Source organism: Synchiropus splendidus, chromosome 15 (genome assembly GCF_027744825.2).
Source record: "Synchiropus splendidus isolate RoL2022-P1 chromosome 15, RoL_Sspl_1.0, whole genome shotgun sequence".
NCBI classification, from domain to species: Eukaryota; Metazoa; Chordata; class Actinopteri; order Syngnathiformes; family Callionymidae; genus Synchiropus; species Synchiropus splendidus.
This window is the reverse complement of record NC_071348.1, coordinates 3,312,667-3,332,349: the sequence shown is the minus strand read 5'-3', so window position 1 is coordinate 3,332,349 and position 19,683 is coordinate 3,312,667. Positions and strand designations below refer to the sequence as shown.

The 19,683-nt window shown below is 50.4% G+C and overlaps 4 protein-coding genes across 7 annotated transcripts; 3 read left to right on the top strand and 1 right to left on the bottom strand.

Moving 5' to 3' along the window:
- Positions 1 to 353: 353 nt before the first annotated feature.
- Positions 354 to 3,863, top strand: LOC128772069 (zinc finger protein 184-like). Of its 2 annotated transcripts, none has more exons than XM_053888105.1 (5): positions 354 to 446; positions 1,152 to 1,337; positions 1,473 to 1,588; positions 1,821 to 1,964; positions 2,254 to 3,863. In XM_053888105.1, exons 2-5 carry the CDS (start codon positions 1,184 to 1,186, stop codon positions 3,082 to 3,084), a joined length of 1,245 nt encoding a protein of 414 aa, XP_053744080.1. In that variant the 5' UTR covers positions 354 to 446; positions 1,152 to 1,183; the 3' UTR covers positions 3,085 to 3,863. The 2 variants fall into 2 exon arrangements, with proteins under 2 accessions (XP_053744080.1, XP_053744081.1); XM_053888106.1 differs by having other exon boundaries at positions 362 to 446; positions 1,157 to 1,337.
- Positions 3,864 to 4,096: 233 nt separating this feature from the next.
- Positions 4,097 to 7,456, top strand: wu:fe05a04 (zinc finger protein 383). Of its 2 annotated transcripts, none has more exons than XM_053843519.1 (4): positions 4,097 to 4,316; positions 4,394 to 4,639; positions 5,380 to 6,335; positions 6,787 to 7,456. In XM_053843519.1, the coding sequence occupies exons 2-4, from the start codon at positions 4,399 to 4,401 to the stop codon at positions 7,228 to 7,230; spliced, it is 1,641 nt and encodes a 546-aa protein (XP_053699494.1). In that variant the 5' UTR covers positions 4,097 to 4,316; positions 4,394 to 4,398; the 3' UTR covers positions 7,231 to 7,456. The 2 variants fall into 2 exon arrangements, with proteins under 2 accessions (XP_053699494.1, XP_053699493.1); XM_053843518.1 differs by having other exon boundaries at positions 4,391 to 4,639.
- Positions 7,457 to 7,949: 493 nt separating this feature from the next.
- On the top strand, positions 7,950 to 10,964 carry si:ch211-79k12.2 (uncharacterized protein LOC568844 homolog). 2 transcript variants are annotated; one of them, XM_053843956.1, is made up of 3 exons: positions 7,950 to 8,052; positions 8,131 to 8,269; positions 8,795 to 10,963. In XM_053843956.1, the coding sequence occupies exons 1-3, from the start codon at positions 8,026 to 8,028 to the stop codon at positions 10,054 to 10,056; spliced, it is 1,428 nt and encodes a 475-aa protein (XP_053699931.1). In that variant the 5' UTR covers positions 7,950 to 8,025; the 3' UTR covers positions 10,057 to 10,963. The 2 variants fall into 2 exon arrangements, with proteins under 2 accessions (XP_053699931.1, XP_053699932.1); XM_053843957.1 differs by having other exon boundaries at positions 7,986 to 8,052; positions 8,134 to 8,269; positions 8,795 to 10,964.
- Positions 10,389 to 18,566, bottom strand: si:dkey-34d22.1 (discoidin, CUB and LCCL domain-containing protein 1). Its single transcript, XM_053843955.1, has 15 exons — positions 18,415 to 18,566; positions 16,408 to 16,629; positions 16,103 to 16,234; positions 14,348 to 14,399; positions 14,217 to 14,289; positions 13,537 to 13,670; positions 13,427 to 13,464; positions 13,191 to 13,364; positions 12,968 to 13,080; positions 12,741 to 12,915; positions 12,578 to 12,673; positions 12,425 to 12,518; positions 12,328 to 12,365; positions 12,155 to 12,259; positions 10,389 to 11,320 (listed from the first exon to the last, which is right to left on the bottom strand). The coding sequence occupies exons 1-15, from the start codon at positions 18,515 to 18,517 to the stop codon at positions 10,938 to 10,940; spliced, it is 1,932 nt and encodes a 643-aa protein (XP_053699930.1). The 5' UTR covers positions 18,518 to 18,566; the 3' UTR covers positions 10,389 to 10,937.
- Positions 18,567 to 19,683: the final 1,117 nt, after the last annotated feature.

Genomic DNA, 19,683 nt, shown 5'->3' with positions numbered 1-19,683 from the left:
CGAGCAGATTGCAGATTTTATAACGCTATATTCAAGTGTAAACAGTGAAAAAGGGTTTGTTTTGGAAACGGATGAAGATGAATCAAGTTTTGGTCACGTGACGCAACAACTCGAGAACTAAACCTCATAGAATAGTCTCGATTTAGAACGAACTCAAAACATTCACTGTATTTGCATTTACTTCGGTGTTTGTTCCTCCTCAACGTTACATCAACGAATGCTTCGCTTTCGTGACACGAAAAGCAGGCGTTATTTATAAACAAAATCTCAGTAAATTGGAGAAAAAAGATTGTATTTATTTGAGCGGTAAACAGCGCTCTGTGCGGCGGCCATCTTGTTCCAACGGTTGCCACAGCGTGTACCAGGAAGTGTTCGATCTATGTGTTTTACTTCTATGGGGTCAACTGTTCCAGTCAAACTACGCTCGGTGCAAAGAGCGGCCAGAGGTACTGTAAAGCCACTCTCTGCTCCCGTATATTGGCGTTTTCGAGACCGCGTTATGCTTTTGTGCAGCAAATATTTGTACATTTGTGTGATGTCATTCTGGCTCTCCGCGGCAGGAAGAGGCGTTTTTGAATGGCAATGTTGTTAGCACATGCTAAGCTAACGTGAAACAGCCGCTGTTTTATGTTTTACGACCGGTTCTCGACAACAGATTGCGTTAGTGCTGTGTCTGTCGCATTTCTGCAGTCGCAAAAATGCAACAACTGAACAGCGCGCTGCGGTACCAAAGAACCCGCACCAGCGTGTTTGCGAAGCAGAGTAGCGCTGGTCTGAGCTAACTTGTTAGCCTAGCCAACGGCCGCATACACGGCAGCAAGTGGCACAACTTGCACAAGTGCTCGTTTGAAAAATCTACGGGCCAATAAAGGGTGACACGTTCCAAGACTTGGTTTCCGTGTTTTAGCTTGCGCGCGTTTGTGAGTGTTTTCTAGCGTAATTATAATGTAACACACTTTTCAATGATGGACTCCACTGAGTGACGCACACGCGCGCACGTTGTCTTCACCAGGTGCAGCAAATGCATGTAATTCATTCTGAAGTGTAAAACAAGGCAGCCTCATAAGCTGAGATGCGCACTTGGGTATTGGAATGTAGTGAGCTGTGCAAACTTCTTTTCGTAACTCCGGTTTGTTCGTTCTTTTCCCAAGACTAGGATCTGCTGTGTGTCTTCTGCGAGTAAATGAGTTCAAAGATGGAATCTGGCATACTGAACATAGAGGAGATAGTGATGGGGCAGGAGCTGCCTGATCCACCGCCAGCAGCTGCGCCTCAAAAGCCCGCCCAAACCTACAAACCCATCAACCTGAACGGACCTACTCCTCCTGTCCAGCCATGTGAGTCCATCTGGTCTTATTCCGTTGGTAAAATCCCAACGGAACGGAGAACTGTGTTGCTCTGTTTTTATCGAGCGAGTTTGTCATGTTGATGTCACTTGTTTTTAAAGTTGTTTTCCCCCCTTATTTTTTCAGATCAGCATGACAATCTGCAGTGTTTCCAGTGCTTTATCACCTTCTGCAGTGCCAAAGCCAAAGAAAGACACATGAAAAAGAGCCACCGGGAAGAGTACAAGCAGCAGCTCCAGCAGGTGAGACACAGCATGAAATGGCTCGGCTGCAGTTGATGCTGACCTGGATCAGATCCAGTGGTGGATCACAGCATCATTTGAGCTTTTGAAAAGTACAAATAATAATTTATTTCGTTTGTGGTAGGACTTTTTGATATCACAAAACTGTGTGCGTATCTGTGGAAGTGTTTTCACTCCCAAACATTCCATCCAACTGGTCATAATGTGGCTCCTTTTTATCACCTGTTCCCAGGGAAACACGTTGTTCACCTGTTACGTGTGCGACCGTGCGTTTCTCTCCTCTGAGGAGCTGACGCAACACCAGCCCACCCACAGTAAAGATGACAAGCCCTTCAAATGTGTCCACTGTAAGGAGAGCTTCAAAACCTTCTCTGAAGTAAGTCGACCAGATGTGGCCAGTCGAGGCAACCGAACATGTCACACAACCTTGGGTGTGGTAGGCGATAAATAAAGTTGGGAAAATATGTTGAATACAAGGAGGAAGTGTGGAAGTGGGGTTGAAGAATGAGGGGTGAAGTATGTGGTGACAGAATTTGAAGACATTTGATGTGAGAATTTGAGTTTGTAGAAGCTAATGGTGCCTCTTTTGACGGCGTCTGACACTACGTGGTTGCTGATGGTCGCAGCTTCACTGGAGACTAAAGCTTGTTTCTTCCTCCATCCAGCTCACGGCGCACCGAAGACAAATCTGTCCGGAGAGGCAGTTTGTGTGTAAAGATTGCATGGAAGTGTTCCGGAGTGCAGGACTGCTGCGCACCCACCGCCTCACCCAGCACCCCCGTCCAGAGTCAGAGACCCCAGAGCCGCCAGCCGACCCCTCCAGCGTCAAGCAGTGTAAGAAGTGCAGCCAGGTCTTTGAAACAGAAGTGGAGCTGACCGCCCACCAGGAAAAGTACTCTGGGGATCAGCAGTGCAACGGCAGTGCCAGCGTCAGGAAGCGCGGCCGACCGGCCAAAACCGAAGAGCCTGCGGCGGCAGACAAGAAAGGCAAGCGGAAAAAGAAAGAGGAAGGGGACTCGTCTGAGGAGGCGACCGAGAACACGACGGAGACGGAGCCAGCGGCGGCGGAAGAGAAAAGCACGGTCGGTGCTGCGAAGAGAGGCCGGCCTCGTAAGGTGGTGGTGAAGTCCGAAGAGGAAGACTTGAAGAGCCCCGCTGAGGACGCAGAGGAGACCGCGAAGAAGCCCAAGGTGGAGCCCGCCGCTGCCGCCAAACAGATCCCCTGCAGCGACTGTGACCTCTCCTTCAGCAGCCTGCCTCTGCTCCGCGCCCACAAGAAGGAGAAACATTCTCCTCGGAAAGCCCACCCATGTGAAGAGTGTGAGGAGAGCTTCGCCCGCCCCGAGCAGCTGGACGCACACATGTCGCGGAATCACGCTGTCGGCCGCCTCGCCTGCCCGACCTGCGGCAAGAGCTTTGGCCGGGAACGCACCTTGAAGGCTCACCAAAAGAGCCACGCAGAGGAAAAGCCAGAAGAGGCGGCCTCCAAGAGATAATCCATGCATGTGGACCGTGAGCCCTGTGGATTTTTAAGGTTTTTAACTCATGTTTTTCATTTAATTTCATCGGGAGACGTCCTCAGATTTCGCCCGCTGACTATTCTGGATTTTACCACCATCGAAAAGTTTCCCTCTCTCGGTCCAAAATGTTTTGGGATTCAAAGTTTGGAACTACGGCAGAAAAGCGGACAATTGTGATTAACCCGTGCAGATCCAGTACTAAACATTTGTTACCAAGTTTGTACAAAAAAGACCTTTCTTTATATTTGTTTTGTTGGAAGCAACATGCGTGTGGTGTGTCATCAACTGTTCAACTCCAGATTGTGGTTCAAAAAAGTTTCACGTCTTCTCCAGACGCTTCAGATTTTAAAGCTACTAGACGACTAGTTGAGATGTTTGAATGTCTTCTATACAGTTCCTCGGAAGAAATGTTCATGTACAGCATCAGGTTTGTTTTGTAATTGTTTTTTATTTTTACGTTTATTCTAAATTAACTTGGTTAGTGAGTCAATAACAGCATCAGTTTTAAGATTAGTTTGGCTTCTGTTGATTGATTTGTTGTTCTCCTTCCCTCTTTTTTGTTGTTCATTTCGACATTGTAACTTGTCTTAGGCATTTCTTGAGAGCAGAAGGTGGCCTCTTGGGTCAGCCTGACTCGGTCACATACGGAGCTGTGTATCTAGTGTGTAATCCACTGATAGTCTTTCTTCATTGCTTTGTGTCAAGATGATGGAAAAAATAAAACATGATGCCCATGAAACTTCTGCAGAAGAGTTGCCAGGTTTGTTTTCATTTGGACTCATGCCTCAAAACAAACGCCGCATTGTGTTTAAATGAAAAGTCAGATGAGGACTCGAGCATGAAACCAGGGTTTCGCGTCAGATCAGAGTTCAACTGACAAGTGAACCCTGGGGTCACCGGTTAGTCCTTACAGTTCCGCCCCCAGCCGCTAGGGGCGCCGTCTGAAAAACATAGCGATCCCCCCATTGTCATGTTGCGACCGTCTTCCTGTATGTGAATCGTTTGTTTTGTTGCCGTTTCCACGCTCGGCGGGTTTTCCCTCCCGCGAAACATTCCCTCTCCGTGCGGCTGGAGCAGCGGACCTCGCCGCAGCGGCACCGAAGGTTCTGTTATTGCGGACCGAGTTACCGGCGAGTCGCCAGTCGTGTTCGGTTCCTTCTTGTCATCCGTGTGAAACAATGATCAGCAGACCGGTGGCCGCGCGAGAGGTGAGGCAACCAAGCGGCTCGCGAGTCACATAAAACGACTGACCGTTGACCTTCTGATTTGGATGCTCCGCCAGTAGCCACCATGTCCATCGAATACACCATCGACCTCCAGCTGACGGAGTTGGGCTTCCCAGACATCCTGCTGCCGGACAAGGCGTGTGACCCCCCGGGCCTTTCCCCTGAGCCTAGCGCTGACCACAAGCGACCGGAGACCGAGGCGGAGAAACGCGCTGATACTCCCGAGGAGAGTGATGCTGGAGCCGGAGCCGAGAGTGACTCGGAGAGCAGCGATTCTTCGGAGGCGGACGATGACGAGAGAGCAGGTAATACACGGCCACACGGCAACACTTCACCGCCAGACTTCCTTCTTTTAAACGTCTTCAAAACACCTCTTATTGACGCACCTGTCAGGGAAACTAGTGAGAAACTGGGGCTGAAAAAAGAATTGCATTGCGATGTTAACTAAAGCTGTCAGTGGATCTTCAACTCATTCACACGTTTTAAAGTCAAGAAGTATTTGGTTCACAGAACCAAAAAGATCAGAGGCGGAAAAATGGTGAAAATATTGTAGATAAATATAAGAAAAGTGACGTTTTCATTTTAGATTCCCTTCGTACAGTAACATTACCAAATTTTATTATTATAATTATTATTGTTAGTAGTTGTCGTAGTTTTCAACACTGATCGAGTGTAGATTATTGAGGTCATTTATTGGTTATTGATGAAAGTGAGCCACACTCAACGAACGTGGCAACCGTACGGTCTTTAAGAATCAGTGAAATAAATGCAATGACTAAACAGAATACCAGTAAGCACTCAGCACACTGACCCGGTCATTGCTTTTTTCTACGCCACGATCCTCAGGAAAAGTTGCCAAAAACATTGGAGCAAGGAACCTAAGTAAATGATCTTGAGTGCGCCTCACTCCTTGCTTCACTGGTCTCATCTGTCGGAGCATGCTGACCTCTGGTGTCAAGAGGGAGAGGTGTGAGGCAGTAGCCCAGCCCTGCTAGTCTAACTCTGGATGTGAGTTAAAGCGCTGTGCTCTGCTTCTGTCCTCCAGTCTCCGGGGGTCCTGGCGGCTTCAAGTGTTCGGTCTGTCACCTCCTGCTGTCGTCCAAGTCGGCGCTGCTGGAGCACGCCAGCCAGTACTCAGGAAGCCACTACAGCTGCAAGAGGTGCAACAAGATGTTCACTCAGGTCAACGACTACCGCCTGCATCTGCGCACGCACTCCAAGTCCCAGGCCAAGTACTTCTGCCGCATCTGCCAGATCGACTTCGGCACGCAGAAGGAACTGAAGGCTCACCTGGCCACCACTCACCTGGAGAACAAGTTTTACGAGTGCGACAACTGCAAGCAGGTGTTCACCTCGCTGCAGGCCTGCCAGAAGCACGTGGAGCTGCGCACCTGCGTGGAGGAGCTGCGCTGCAAAGTCTGCCGGCAGAGCTTCACCAGCCGGACGGTGTTCCAGCATCACCGCAGGACCACGTGCGTCTTCATGTACAAGTGCACCGTGTGTCACAAGGCCTTCAACAGGAAGAACGGCCTGCTCCGACACAGCTTCTCGCACCTGGGCTGCTTGCCTTACACCTGCATTTCCTGCAACACCCACTTCACCAAGGCCACACTCTACCACGCGCACAAGTGCAAGAAGAACCCCATCAGGTGCAGGGCTTGCCTCAGGGAGTTCGCCAATGCCGTCGACTTCCAGCAGCACATCCACGACACGGGCTGCTGGGGCAACCAGGAGCTGAAGAAGGACACCATCCGCTGCCTGGAGTGCGGGAAGAGGTTCGAGACGTCGGAGGAGCTGAAGCAGCACTCCAGCGCCCACCAGAAGGTGCTCAGGTGTGCTGAGTGTGGGAAGGGCTTCAGGTCGGCGCTGCTGCTCATGTCCCACATGGGGGGCCACGCTGGTGCCACCCCGTGCCTCTGCCAGAGCTGCGGCCTGGGCTTCCCCCATCAGCAGAACTTTGGCAGCCACTTGAAGACCTGTGGGCAAGAACCAAAGCTGGGGGTGAGTTTGTGGCGCAAGTTTCACCTCTGTCAAGGAGGTCACACACTCAGAAACGGATCGATGGACCCACCGCGGCCCATGCAGAATCGTTTAAAGAGCTAAAACTTAATTCCATGACCGGGAATCGAACGCTCCAGATGGTAACCTTAGACGGAGTGAAAGTGTGCATGTCTTGTGCACTAAACACTGGAGGCGATGGCTAAAAAAAAACCATCCAATCCACTCCCAAAATTGAGTCATTGGTTCCTCGTCCTGTTTCACTCAAAGTTACTTTGAACACGGACAAACGTAACCTCCTCGGTGGAGTGAGTGCATTTCAGTGGTTCCATCCAGGAAGCCGGGATTCGTTCACCTCCGTCGCTAGCTTTCCGACCTGTTGGCTGGTGCTCCATGTGGAGCTGTTTGTGCCCTTTTTGCAGTCAGAGCTTCAACAATGTGTCTTTGATTACAGAGCAAGTCCAAGAAACAGCCAGTCTCAGACGATTCCAGAGTGGATCAGGTGTCCGTCAGTCCCAGCCAGTTGTCGGAGGCAGCCATGAGAAGTGACCCCTCGGACGGCTGCTGGAAACTAACCCTGGACAAGAATCCTCCTCCGGGCACCAACCTTCTCCTCCTCCTTCCCGTTCAAGTGCAGCCCACTGCGGGTGACGCTACTGACCCGGGTGCGCTGCAGAACCACCCTGTGAAACCTGAAAACCAGCCGCGCCAGAAAGCGGAGCCGGACGCGCCGCTGGATTTTTCAAACGCCACAAAAGCCACCTCCAACAACGCTGCAATGCCTCCTGTTAAAAATGAGCCAGAGGAGTGTGAAATCTCAGGGTCGATTTCGACGCCCCCCACTGGATGCGCCTCACAGATAAAAGAGGAGCCGGAGTCTCCCATGGACTCCACATGAGTGCAGATTCAACTGGGCTTGAATAAAATGACTTGAAACCTACCTACTTTGCTGGATCACATACATCAAACATGGGTGCGTTTTATATGTATTTATTGTTCCCACACTTTCAGACACTCCATTCAAAAACATGTCCCTGCGTGATGTTGCTTACGACGTTCCATGAAAAACATTCTTGATGGTGTGTGAGGGTTGTCTGTGTTTCCTCTGCGAGTTCACGTTTTATTTTGATGCAAATAAACAGTGAAATCCAAATGATTTTGTTAATATAATTATTATTTTTTTTACTACAGTAATGGCACATTTATGAATGTAAACTATACAAATACATAATAATGCATACACAAACTATGGCTTCTGTTGGTTTTCAGTACAGCAACAAAAAAGGAAACTATATATTTCTATCTAATTTCATTGCTGAACTAACCATGCAGCAACGTTTTGCCACATTCTAATGTTTACAATTCCCATCCGGTCACGTGACCGAAACCCGGATACAGTTACGCTACAAAATATGATTAAGCCATATATGTTATTAAAAATCATGAACCCATAATGTATAGCTGTGAAATAATTGGTAAGTTGATTGAATCGGTTTTTATATATGTGATCTCTAGAAAAGGACAGCGCGATGGAAAAGCTACGTGCAACCTGATTGGTCGGGAATCGTTGTGACTGTTTGCTGTAACCAATCACATCGCTGCCTTTGCGCCGTTGTTATTGTCCCGCCCTCTTTTTTCCCTGCGCATCTTTATTAGCCTCAAGGAACTAAAACCTCTGTGTTTCTGCAGCTTTATGGACAGAGACAAGATCGGCGACATCGTAAGTAGCATTTGAGTGTCGCTGTCTTGTCCATCGCGACGTAAAAGCGCGGGGTTCAACACGACTGTTTGCTCGCAGCAGAGCACCTGGGTGGACATGCACCAGCTCCTCGGTGACCTCATGCTGCCCGTCAGTGACCCCAAAAGTCTCCCGGGTGTCACCAACACCGGGGGCGTTTCAGCAGAAGCCCAGAAGAAGAATGTCGCCGGAAGAGAAGGTTTTTATTCGAACCAACACACACGAGTCAGTGGAGTCGCGCACAGCCGTTTGGATGGTTTAAAAATGTATTTTTAGTTTTTGTTGTCACAATCGAAACACGAGAAACTGGAAGGTGTTAATAACTAATAATACTTTGGGACTTATTTCTATGTTTTTCTGTCCCCTTATTGATATGTGAATGATATTAAGAGGCCCAAGCGACTAGTCGACTTTAATCGCCTCATAAATGAGTGGCAGGCGGCTTTGTTAGTCACTAGTCATGACGTCATCCGCAGCAAGAGGAGACAGTCGCGACCCAAAATGCCGGCATTGTGGGATCATTTCACCACGGTCGCGTTCTTATCACAACGTATTTTGAGTCAAATGTAAGGTTTGAAAACAAGATTGAACCCTGTACAAGTAGCGACAATGAAAATGTGTTTACCGTTTGCCGTGTTTGTAAAGTCGTACAGGTCTCATGCCACCGAGGATGAAATAAGGGTTTGTTTCAGGCCAATGTTGATGGGTTTTCCTCTCTGCCCAGATCACGACTGCACGTGCCCAGGCTGCCCCTCCTCCACCTCTTCCTTCGAGGTGTTAAAACCGAGAGCTGCCCCGGCTCACTCGCCCTCAGCGGCCGGCGCCAGCACCGGGGCGAAGCAGCGCGTGACCCACGAGGCCACCAGCACCTGTGAGTCAGAGCGCAGGATGCAAACGCAGGGAGACAACTCGGGCGTGACTCAGTCCAGCGGGGAGCCTTCAGCCCGAGCGTCCTCTTTTAACCCCTTCGTGTTTCCATGTCCGTGTGTGTACCGTTCCTGTGGGTCGATGCTGAGTCAGGCTGAGGGCGGCAAGTCCGAGCTCTCCCACACCCATCACCACTTCCACCACCACCACTGCCCCATGACCTCGTGCCTGCCCTGCCCACAGCTGCTCCCATCTCAGCCGCGGTTCTCCCTCCCGTGCTTCACGTGCCCGCCATCCTTCCCGCCGTGCTCACACCGCCGACAGCCGGAGGAGCCGCCTGCTGCGTCCCAGCCGCACCTCTGCATGCACTGCGCCGCCTCTTTCTCCAGACCCTCCCAGCTGCTGCAGCACCAGCTCAGCCAGCACGCCGGCAAGCCCTGCGGCTTCCTCTGCTCTCACTGCGGCAGGACCTTCAACTCCCACAGCAACCTCCGCATCCACCTCAACGTCCATACCGGCGCTCGCCCCTACACCTGCTCCGAGTGCGGCAAGAGCTTCAGCCAGTCTGGTGCTCTGAAGATCCACAGACGCATCCACACCGGCGAGAGGCCGTACACCTGCGGCTTCTGTGGGAAGGGCTTCCCGCATCTGGCCGGCTTCAGGGCTCACCAGAGGACGCACACGGGGGAGAAACCCTACAGCTGCACCCACTGTGGGAAGTGCTTCACTCAGTCTGGAGCCTTGAAGATCCACACCCGCATCCACACTGGCGAGAGACCGTTCGTGTGCGGCATCTGCGATAAAGGATTCTCCAACAGATCTGGGATCAGCTTTCACTACCGCACTGTGCACGGGCTGGTTCCAGAGGACAGAGGAGGTGCTGGACGCCCGCTCACCGTCCGTACGCCCAGTGTAGGTTTGAATCTGGCACCAGCTCAGCAACCTTCTGGTGCGCTGAAGGGAGGCGATGGGGAGGACGGGGTCCCAGACCAGCTACCCTACACCTGTGAGGACTGTGGCCTCGGGTTCAAAGATGCTCCTTCCAGGAACAGACACCAAACCCTGGCGCACTACTCCTCAGAGGGGGAGGCTGGCGGAGACACCGAGCAACCCAAGTGAGGAGCTGAGTTTGTGTCTATAGGCGTGTTGTCTAGTGCCCAGCCTCTGCCAATGGAGACCTCTGTCACTGAAAACATTTCAAAACCAATCTGCTTTACATTATGACCACCTGCTGAGACCATTTGTTTTTAAAATTGTGTCAACATTCTATTTAATCTGTTTCTAACATTACTCATATATTTGTTTTGCTCATTTCAACAGTCAATCATCATGATTTGCTTCACTTTTATGGAGCACTTTGCTTGGTGTCTGTTTTGGCTGAGAAGAATTTTGTCAAATTCTTTGTTGATGGACGTAAAATATTTAATTAGCTGATCTGTATTTTGTAAAAATGTACATTGTGTATGAAGAAAAAGGTTTGTGTGCCATCAGAAAATAAACTCTTGTTTCTTGAGGTGAGGAATATGCAACTTTTTAAAACCCTTTTTTCACCGTTCAGAGAAGCGACGTCAGTCTCCAGCAGCTGATGCCGCGCATGCAGTTAAATGAGCCGACAACGCCCCAACTTGCCTCACATTCTTCCATCTTGTCACGTGACAGGTGCCTTTCAAATTTAAAATATCGTGTGAAACTTTCATCGTTCCCGTTTTTTTTTATAGTTTCGGGTCAAAAACGGCAGGGTTTTTTTTTTAAATAGACTTTTCAACGTCTCCCCCTAGCGGTGAAATAAATCGTAACAACGCTTTCATTTTTGAAATTATTTAACAAAATGAATATCAAAGTGCAACATGTGATTAAAGGGATATTTCCAGACCCACGTCTGTATAAACGATGTCGTTTCACTTCCACCCAGCCACACGTCTGTTTTCAACAGAGTCTCCAACAGCTGCCACTTCACTGAACAAGTGTCTTGGTTGCTGGAGGCCAGTGAGCTCCAGCCTTCACAGATGCTTCTGCGTCACAGCGTCACATGACTTGGGCTCAGCATAGACCACACTGTCAGGTCGGGTGTTGTGAGCGTGGATTGCGGGAGTGCAGTAGCCGTTGGACAGCATCCTGTGGGAGGGGCAGTCATAGTCGGCGTGGCCGCAGCCCTGCGCTGGAAGCTGACTGGTGCTGGTGTGGAGGAGGCCTGCGGGCGGCGCCGAGTCCGGCTCGCTGAATGGGGTGGCATACTCGGGCTCGGCAGGAAGAGGCTCGGCGTACTCCGGCACAGTGCTGGGAGTGTCGTAGTGGTTGAAGGCGTACGGGACGGTGTAGGCTTCCTCTGAGGAGGGTCTGAACGTCGAGCCCAGTTTCTGCCCAAGAGCCGGCTCAGCGTAGTCTGGAACGACAAACAGAGATGAGAGAGTGGAGCACCAAGCGTCCGGAGGGCGCCATCTAGTGGGGAAGTGTGCTGCTAGCCTCATAACTTGGCGTGCCAGCGTAGCTAGGAAATGTGGGGCTTGTGGAGCGATGATGTCACGTCAGTTGAAAAATGTGCAGTATTATTGAGCACAGCGCCATCTGGTGGGCTCTGACACTGTTTCATGAAGCGATTGCTAAAGCCAACATGATGAAGCTTCATGAAGCATCACAATCATTTTTAGAGCTCAACAGCTCTCAGTTAATGAGGCATCAAAGTGCCCTCTAGAATATTAACACTGTTTCAGCCCATTAGCTTCAGCCAAAGCTACTTGGCTAAAGCTAATATGCTGTCGACCGAGCCAGCGGTGTATCTCCGGTCCAGTTCTTCTTACACCTGGAGACACCAGGTGGATGCTCTCAATTTTTAAGTTTAAACGCACTTGCATTGGTTTTATATGATAAATGAATGTAGCTTAGCAGTTGACAGACGTTAGCATACAAATAAAAGACGGCGGCCTTAATTGTTTTAGCCGCACTTCACTTCATTACTCAACCTTTCAGCGAGGGGTCCTTCAGTGGGGGGAGGGGAGGCGGATTGGAAAGCTGCTTTTATCAAGCTCCATTTAAAGAGTCTCTTTCAGCGCAGCTCCGTGGACCAGAGAAAGGAATGTTTATACTGGGTGATGGGCCGTGCCCAGTGGGCCGGAGGAAGGGGGGGGCGTGGACGGCCCACCGAGAGGCCTGTTTGTCAGCGGTCTGAAAAGGGGCTTGACCACGGCGAGCGCCGACTCGGGAGGCAGGTGCGTCTCACCGTTGAGAGGAGGGGCGGGGAGCGAGTCGTGGATGTTTCGCTCCAGAGGGTACGAGATGAGCTCTGGAGGACACGGGAGGCTCTTCACCTGGAAACTCTGGCAACCTGACCAACGAGAAACACTCAGACGACTGTGCAAGACGGGGCCAGGGCCCGGCGGAACAGACACCTACTTGTCGGCAGAGAATATTTGATCTGAGCCTCTTTTTTCCTGCAAGGAGAGTCCAACGTTAAAATCCAGTCAGAAGCTCTGGAGGTTCACCAACATACCGGCGCTTCCACCAGACTCCTGCCAGCAAGCACGTCCCGCACATGATCAGACCCAAGACCACGCCCACCGCCAGCATGACCGGCTGCCCGGACCCTGCAGGACCATTCACGCATCATGACAGACATTAAACTGGGAGCGTGTGACACACATACGGGATCTGGTCTCCACGAGGATGGGACTCTCCGTGGTGGGGGGCGGGGAGCTGCTGGGGTGAGCGGTGTCAAACCCGAATCTGACGGGTGGAGAGTCTGGCGGTGAGAGGACAGCATGAGCACGGAGGAAGCAGGCGTCTGAGTCCACAGCAGGGATCCTTACCTTCAGCTGAGCGGGTCTTCGACGTGACTTTGGCGATGGGACAGCCGAGGACTTGGATCTGAGCTGACGCTTGACCTCGCCAGGTGAGCGGCTGCAGGCGAATGAAGCGAGCCACCACAGGAGGGAGGAGGTTGTTGCGAACTCGGAGGTGACCTTCGGTGTGAGCCGGGAACACCTGAGGAACCTCACGTGAGTCATGGAAGCACAAAGTCAGACGTCAAACTGACCTTTGTGTCTTTGCTCAGAGCTCCTCTGTAGACCTTCCAGTTCCTTCTGTCCTTGCTGAACTGGAGAGAGTAGGACAGGAGGAAGAGCTCCTCCGACCCTGTGGTTATCACTCCTGCAGGTGGGTCGAAGAAAATGGCCGTGTTCAGGTCAATGAAATTTGACAGAGACACCAGGAGTGAGCACGGCTGTCTTCCAAACAAAGGTTCAGTGTTGGCGTCCTACCAGTGACGGAGCTGCGGTCGGTCAGCCCCAGCTCCACCCAGGGTCGGGAGTCATCACCTGCGGATGTCCACTGAACCGACTCACGAGCCTCGTCCATGTTCCCCAGGGACCAGCTGGTCGGTTGCCACGACGACGAAGCGTTGGAGGTGAATATTCTCAGGATGGCGTTGCACTCTGCAGAGACAGGCTGGTGAGTCCACCAGGAGCTCCTCAGAACCACCATGCAAGCAGCGCACCTTGATGGAAGACCAGCTTCTTCTCCGATAGCGACTTCCTGTCGGCAGATGAGCACGTGAGAGCGTGACACTTAACACCTCCAGAGTCGCATGTCCACTGCTCAACTCACACTTTCGACTGGATCCCATTTGCGTACGTAGATTCATAGAATCTGAGACTTTTCTCCCGAGACAGAGTGACGGGTCCTCCCAGGGCGTCGGAGGTAGATCCAGCGTGAACAGCAGACTTGCACAGGACGGACGTCTGACCAGGACCAGACACGGGGTTTGGAAAACAGCAACATTCGAGGAGATTTATTCAGAAGAAGGAATCGTAAAATATGAACGTGGAGGCTCTGCAATGTAATCCGCTGACTAGCGGAGTTAGCATTAGCATGCGCCACACATTCACAGCGGCGACTGCTTCTTCACTTCAGGAACGTTGTTTTCCCGCTCAAATCGAGCCCCTCTTTTTCCGATTTTGCAGCCGTAATGTTTACACGAAACCCTCCATATAAAAGTGGGGCTCAGCCTCTCAGACTGAATTTCATTTAGCAGCTAAGTAGCGTGGGACTTCACTTCTTCTGAAGACGATTGTTGTTCACTTAAAAACAGATGCTTGTTCCTCTTCTTATTGAGCCTGGAGGGGACAATTACAGCGGTGGCGTTTATTAAAAACCACACTCCAAGATTCGTTTCATTAAACTAAGACCTTGTTACTGATCGTCATCTCAGAAAAAGCTTTTGAACTATTTTGGTGTTAAAGCCGTCCATTATTGTTAGAATGTTTAGGATGAGCGGCCGTACTCACGTCTCTGTAGCCCTGCTCTGAACTTCCCCAGACGTCCCCGCTGATGTTCTGACAGCCAGCAGGGCAGTAAACACTGAGAGAGGAGAGGCGGCTCAGAGCAGGCTGGCACTCACTGGGTGACTTCAACTGACCTTATTCTCGGGGCAGTGAAATGAGAGCCTCGCTGCAGGCACGAGATGAGATCTGGAAAATAAGGGATCAGCAGCCATGAGAGACGGTGTGATGTAAACAGTGTTTAGAGTGACGTCACAGCGGTGCGGCCGACAAGCGCGCCGTGATGTTCCCGGCTGGGTTCTAATTCAGGAGAGCAGCCTCAGAGGGGATGTGACAAAGCTCTTTGTTCCGCTGGACTCCGTCACACTGGCCGACTGGTGCCGGAGTGATCTCGGGAACAGACTGTGGTTTGTCTGAGATGGGCTTCGCTCCAGACATGACCGGCTCCCACAAACAAGCCTGACAACAACAGGAAGTGATGATGCACACAGGCCGGCGGCGAGCCAAGACGCTTCACAAGACGCTTCACAAGACTTCTGGACCTTTTGCTGGATCTGGTCGCACACACCAGGGATTTGGAAAAAAACGTGTCTTTGTGGGGGCCGAAGAAGGTTGCTGGTTCAATGTCATACACACAACGTAGCTGTGCATGTTGTGAACGGGAGACTTGCACAATTACACTGACCCTCCATGTAGGGACGGACCCACTCCTCCGCCGATGAACCTGGTCCTGGAAGTGAAAAAGAAGTGCCCTCCTTCACCTCCTGGAGCAGTTGTGTTTCCGAATGCCGTTCAACAGTGTTAGTCTCAACAGGAGTCAGATTTAACAGCATCCATTATATGCAGCGTAAACATCCAATGATGACACACTTTTCTGGCAGCCAAGGACCAAACACTCCTGTCTCCCCAGACACACGGCAACAGTGTTTTCAGAAACCTCTCCTCGCAGTAGTTTTGATCTCAGAGGATGGCAGACGGTTCAGAAGCAGGCCAGAGTGTGGGGCGGCCCTTCCATGCTGCCACTGCTGATGACATTTACTGACCACGGCCAGGAGCCAGAGGGCTTTCAGTTCTGAGGCCTCACAATCTTATTGCTGCACTTGACATGGCTCCATCAGACGAAGACTCCCTGGTGCCACTGGGCAGATTTGTGGGATCATTTGGTCCAGATCTGAGGCGAGTGGGGTGCACAGGTCGGGGGTGAGTCCCGGCTGCAGGAGGTAGTGGTCCAGGTCAGAAGAAAGCAAGCGGCTACCAGGAGTTGAAATGAATTAGAGAGCTGGAAATAGGGTGAGACTCCATCTTGATTGAAGCCAGGTGACTTGGCTCGAGCACCAAGTCAGGAGGTCTCTCCTTCCAGCTGGAAGACCATGTGACTTGATGAGGGTTCTGGTCGGAGGTAAACCTGGGCCTCGTCGACCTGCCCTCAGCTACAGGGTAGAAAATGGACGCATGGATTCTCAAGTCAGAAATAGTCGATAGTGACTTTTCCTTTAAAGTCATGTCCGAAGTCATGAAGCCACTCAAACAAGTGAGCAACACATACAGACGTCAAAGTGTCTGCTCCACTGGCAGTGAGTGAAAAACAGGCGGCCTCGGCGTGTGGAGGAGTGCGAGTTGAAGAAGTGAGCAGGGGGAGGGGCCAGGATTCCAGCCAACTTTGAGTGACAGTCTGAAGCCTGAGGCCTCAATCTTTTCAGCCCGAGAGGAGTCTGACTCCAGCTCTCTGTGCAAACACGCCTGAGCAAAGCCAACGATGGAGTATGAATGCCAATCAGCAGTGACTCACACAACCAAGCGGGACTGAGTAAACCCATAAATGAAAGTTGCACTCAGCCCCACACGTTCCTGGCGTCCAGAAGGCAAACATGTTGTGACGCAGCGACGCTCACCTGGATGCTGGTCTGTGGTGTAGGACAGGAGGAACCCTCGACCGGAGCGGTGCTGACCCGAGCTGAAGGCCACCGTCGCCTCGTTGCTCGGGAGCGATAGGTTCTTCTGCATCAGTTTCCCGCACACGGGACCTGCCAAGAAGCAGCTTGGTATTTATCAAATGACATGAGCCAGCGGAGTAAAAGTGGCTCAACAAATCACGCAGAGGAATCCGATGAATCAGATGCCCCCCGGGACAAGCGTGCCAGACATGTGGAGTGAGTGATTCTTCTGTTGAGCAACCGTGTGAGAGAACAGGCCGTACCAAGGCGGACCTCCCCGTTGTTGTCGGTGATCGAGAGCGAGCCGTTGCTGCACGCCGCGCTGCTCTCGATGTCGAAGTCTCCAAAAAGCAGCAGCAGCGTCCGACCTTCTGGCACACGAAGCTTCCAGCGGCACCAGCTGTTGCTCGGGTATGTGCCGGGGAAGTTCCGCGAGGCCAAGGTGCCGGAGTCCGTCCCAAACTGTGTGTGTCCGCAGCCATCACCTGCGCAGGCAACAACACAGGGCGAGGTGAAGCGTCTCCTGGAGGACTTGGTTTACGTCCGCCACCATTCCACGTTTAACTCCACAAAAACAGCAAACCAAAGTCAGAAATGTTACTTTTTTCCCTCATTTAAACATGAATCATTGGAGATGTTTCATGACGCATTAAGCCATTTTTTGGCTTTTTAACTTTGGCTCTCTTCATGAAGATTTATTTATATTCAAATATACCTGCTATTAAAGATATTATAGGTTTTGTACTTAAAGCATACGTAATCATGAACTGCTATTTTTCAAATTTTCCATTTGTCATTCACACAGCTACACAGCAGCCAGAATATCTTTGATATTTTGATAAACTACATGCTTTTATTTATTTGTCTAATTTTTCTTCACGTATTAAGTTATTGGTGAACATTTCTAGATTGTTTATTAAAGATATTCACTACACTAATTGAATTCATTCAGATTAATGACATGTTTTCATCATAAATATTCACATGAATAAAAAGTGAATATTTAAATGACCTTTTTTCCTATGGAATGACACCAATTTAGTTGATCATTTTGCTGTCTTGTTCTCCCATTTGAAAATAAATGAATCAATAAGTTTCCCATATTTATTACAGCCTTTTCCAGTCTAGACCAACACACCACCAGATGACGCGAGAGAGAAGACTCCTCTTTCTGTGGTCCCATTTGTCCCAAATCTTCCTGGAGGTGGAATCATCTCTCTGACCCATGATTCACTATTTACTTTCCAAACACAAATATTTAAATCCGTGACACGACAGAAAACATGAGTCGATTCTCTGTGGTCACATGGCGAGACGGAGGCAGCTCAAGAATGGTCAAAACACACAGCCACCATCTTGACTTCAACTCTGCCATATAAGGTTGCTGGAGAGTTTGCGGAGAGGAAGCAGGACAATAACCTTCTGCTCACCCCGTGTGCATCACTCCAGACACCCCTGCTTCCCGGCAGCTTTTTGGAGGTTGCTGCCCCTCCCGCTGGCCCCTAAGGATTCCCTGGAAATGCCACAGTGACATACTGTAGCCGGGGGCAACGGAGCATGACTGTCACTTTCCGGTGGGCGAGGAAGTTCTCACTAAACCTCAGCAGCATTGATTTGGAATCATACACAGGAGTGTAAAAATCCAAAGGAGCCGATGAGACGTGTTTTGCTTTGCTACTCGGCTGACAGGCCCCCGCAGGTCCACACAAGCAGACAGGATGTTCAAGATTGACCCGTCAATGCCTTGTCTCATCCTGTTGAATGTGTCAATCACAGTCTTACAACACAGGCGGAGACACTCGCTCCCACCTCAGCTGTGTCTCAACTGTGACTCAGAAATACTCCGTTGACTTGTGAGGACAGCAGACACAAACAAGTGGATTAAGTGTGTGTGTGCGTGTGTGGTCACTGTGATTCACATGGACTCGGCTGGTCAGACCTGTGGGAAAGGTAAACTGCAGGATGGCAAACATGCACGAGAGGAGGCAGAGCATGTTCACAACTCTTCCTCGTCTCCACACGAACACCTCTAACACACACACACACACCAGAATGAATATACACCAGTCATACGAGTTGATACTTCTCTAAACATTTGTACTTTGTTCACACAATAGAACACAGCGGTTGTGATAGGGTCGCAACGCGTTTAGACAGGGAATCCAGCTCTTGGCTCACTTTCTTAAGTGCACATTTCATTTGAAATCATAACGAGGAACAGTGGAAGCTTTTCACTTAGCGAAAGTCAACACAGTGCCAGTCTGTCTTACCCTCCTGACCACTGACATGTCCGGAAAAGACGCCATACGCAATCCAAAACGCGACAGCCAGTGATTTCACAGCATCCTCGATGTTAGAGTTCATTGCAAGCATGTTTTTTCTCCCCGATGAGGGAAGTGCAGTGGAGCCGCGGCGGCTCCAAGCTCGGACTCGGGAGGAAAGTTAAGGTGCAAAGTACACACTCGTTTGCATTGGGCAGAGGAGGAAAACTCCGACGCGGATTGGTTTGTTGAGGCTGTCAATCGAGACCGAGCGCCAGGGAGGCGTCCAATGAAAGCAAGGAGGCGGGCTTTAATCGATGACGGACGCTGATCTGGGACCAGCGGTTTATAGGAACGGAGCACTTTGTTTACCAAGAACCCTTTACTTTACCAATAGAGTAGGACCACAAAAACAGAGTAAAGGCTGTAATAAACCCAAGCTAGCGAGAGGTTCCAACAATGCTAGCAACAAGTCAATGAAAGAAAGTTCTGCCCAGCGGCGCCCCTTTGATCCTGGCCAGTCGGTACCGCCTCATCATTTATAGATTGGTATCAACAGTACATCTGGATGTGTGAGTTATTGCTGTCGTTACATGGGGATGACTTCAATTATATTAGATCGCAGCGCAGCAGAACATCTGAGGGGGTTGGTGTTCTTCCCCAAATGAACGCTCAGCTTCACTGCATCCTCCTCTGATGTACTCTCTCCACCCGCTTGTTCCGGACATCCTTCTTCCATCCGTATCAAAATTCAGTTCGTCTCACCTTGTCCTCAGGACACCAGTCACCACGAGGGGTTGCTAGTGCTGCAGCGTCCCCTAGAGGAGAGTCGCCAACTTAAGTTTAGAGTGGCTCAAAAACTACGGAATCAATGTATTCTTTTTTTTTTTTTTTATTAGAAGATGTTGGAACCTGGAACGACATTCAGATCTGTAGCTGCTTTCATCGATACTCGAGGATGTGATGGTGTTTCGCATGTCTGTGTCGGTTCTTGATCGTTATAACAAAATCATAAATACGTGGATCAAAAACAGAACTTTGGTGATTTAAATGAAACGTCATTCCTTCTTCCTGTCATGACGGTTGCCAGAAGAGACTTGCATGATGCCGATTTTTTTTTTTTAATATTCATCAAGAAAACGCTCCTTTCCGAATATTCACACTGAATGAGTCACGTGTTGAGTAAATTCGTGACTCCGGACCAAACTGCTGAACACACACGACACACACCATCTTCGTGCGAGCGTGCGCGTGTCAGGCCGGCGTGCACACGCACGT

What these genes read in the sequence shown, in the direction of transcription:
- LOC128772069 (XM_053888105.1), top strand. Translation starts at nt 1,184, where the DNA reads ATGAGTTCAAAGATGGAATCTGGCATACTGAACATAGAGGAGATAGTG. An exon ending in ACAAGCAGCAGCTCCAGCAG is followed by an intron (nt 1,589 to 1,820) that starts GTGAGACACAGC and finishes ACCTGTTCCCAG; the next exon opens with GGAAACACGTTGTTCACCTG. An exon ending in GCTTCAAAACCTTCTCTGAA is followed by an intron (nt 1,965 to 2,253) that starts GTAAGTCGACCA and finishes TCCTCCATCCAG; the next exon opens with CTCACGGCGCACCGAAGACA.
- wu:fe05a04 (XM_053843519.1), top strand. Translation starts at nt 4,399, where the DNA reads ATGTCCATCGAATACACCATCGACCTCCAGCTGACGGAGTTGGGCTTC. An exon ending in GGACGATGACGAGAGAGCAG is followed by an intron (nt 4,640 to 5,379) that starts GTAATACACGGC and finishes TCTGTCCTCCAG; the next exon opens with TCTCCGGGGGTCCTGGCGGC. An exon ending in GGCAAGAACCAAAGCTGGGG is followed by an intron (nt 6,336 to 6,786) that starts GTGAGTTTGTGG and finishes CTTTGATTACAG; the next exon opens with AGCAAGTCCAAGAAACAGCC.
- si:ch211-79k12.2 (XM_053843956.1), top strand. Translation starts at nt 8,026, where the DNA reads ATGGACAGAGACAAGATCGGCGACATC. An exon ending in GAGACAAGATCGGCGACATC is followed by an intron (nt 8,053 to 8,130) that starts GTAAGTAGCATT and finishes GTTTGCTCGCAG; the next exon opens with CAGAGCACCTGGGTGGACAT. An exon ending in GAATGTCGCCGGAAGAGAAG is followed by an intron (nt 8,270 to 8,794) that starts GTTTTTATTCGA and finishes CTCTCTGCCCAG; the next exon opens with ATCACGACTGCACGTGCCCA.
- si:dkey-34d22.1 (XM_053843955.1), bottom strand. Translation starts at nt 18,517, where the DNA reads ATGCTTGCAATGAACTCTAACATCGAGGATGCTGTGAAATCACTGGCT. An exon ending in TTCACTGCCCCGAGAATAAG is followed by an intron (nt 14,290 to 14,347) that starts GTCAGTTGAAGT and finishes CTCCTCTCTCAG; the next exon opens with TGTTTACTGCCCTGCTGGCT. An exon ending in GAAGCTGGTCTTCCATCAAG is followed by an intron (nt 13,365 to 13,426) that starts GTGCGCTGCTTG and finishes CTGTCTCTGCAG; the next exon opens with AGTGCAACGCCATCCTGAGA.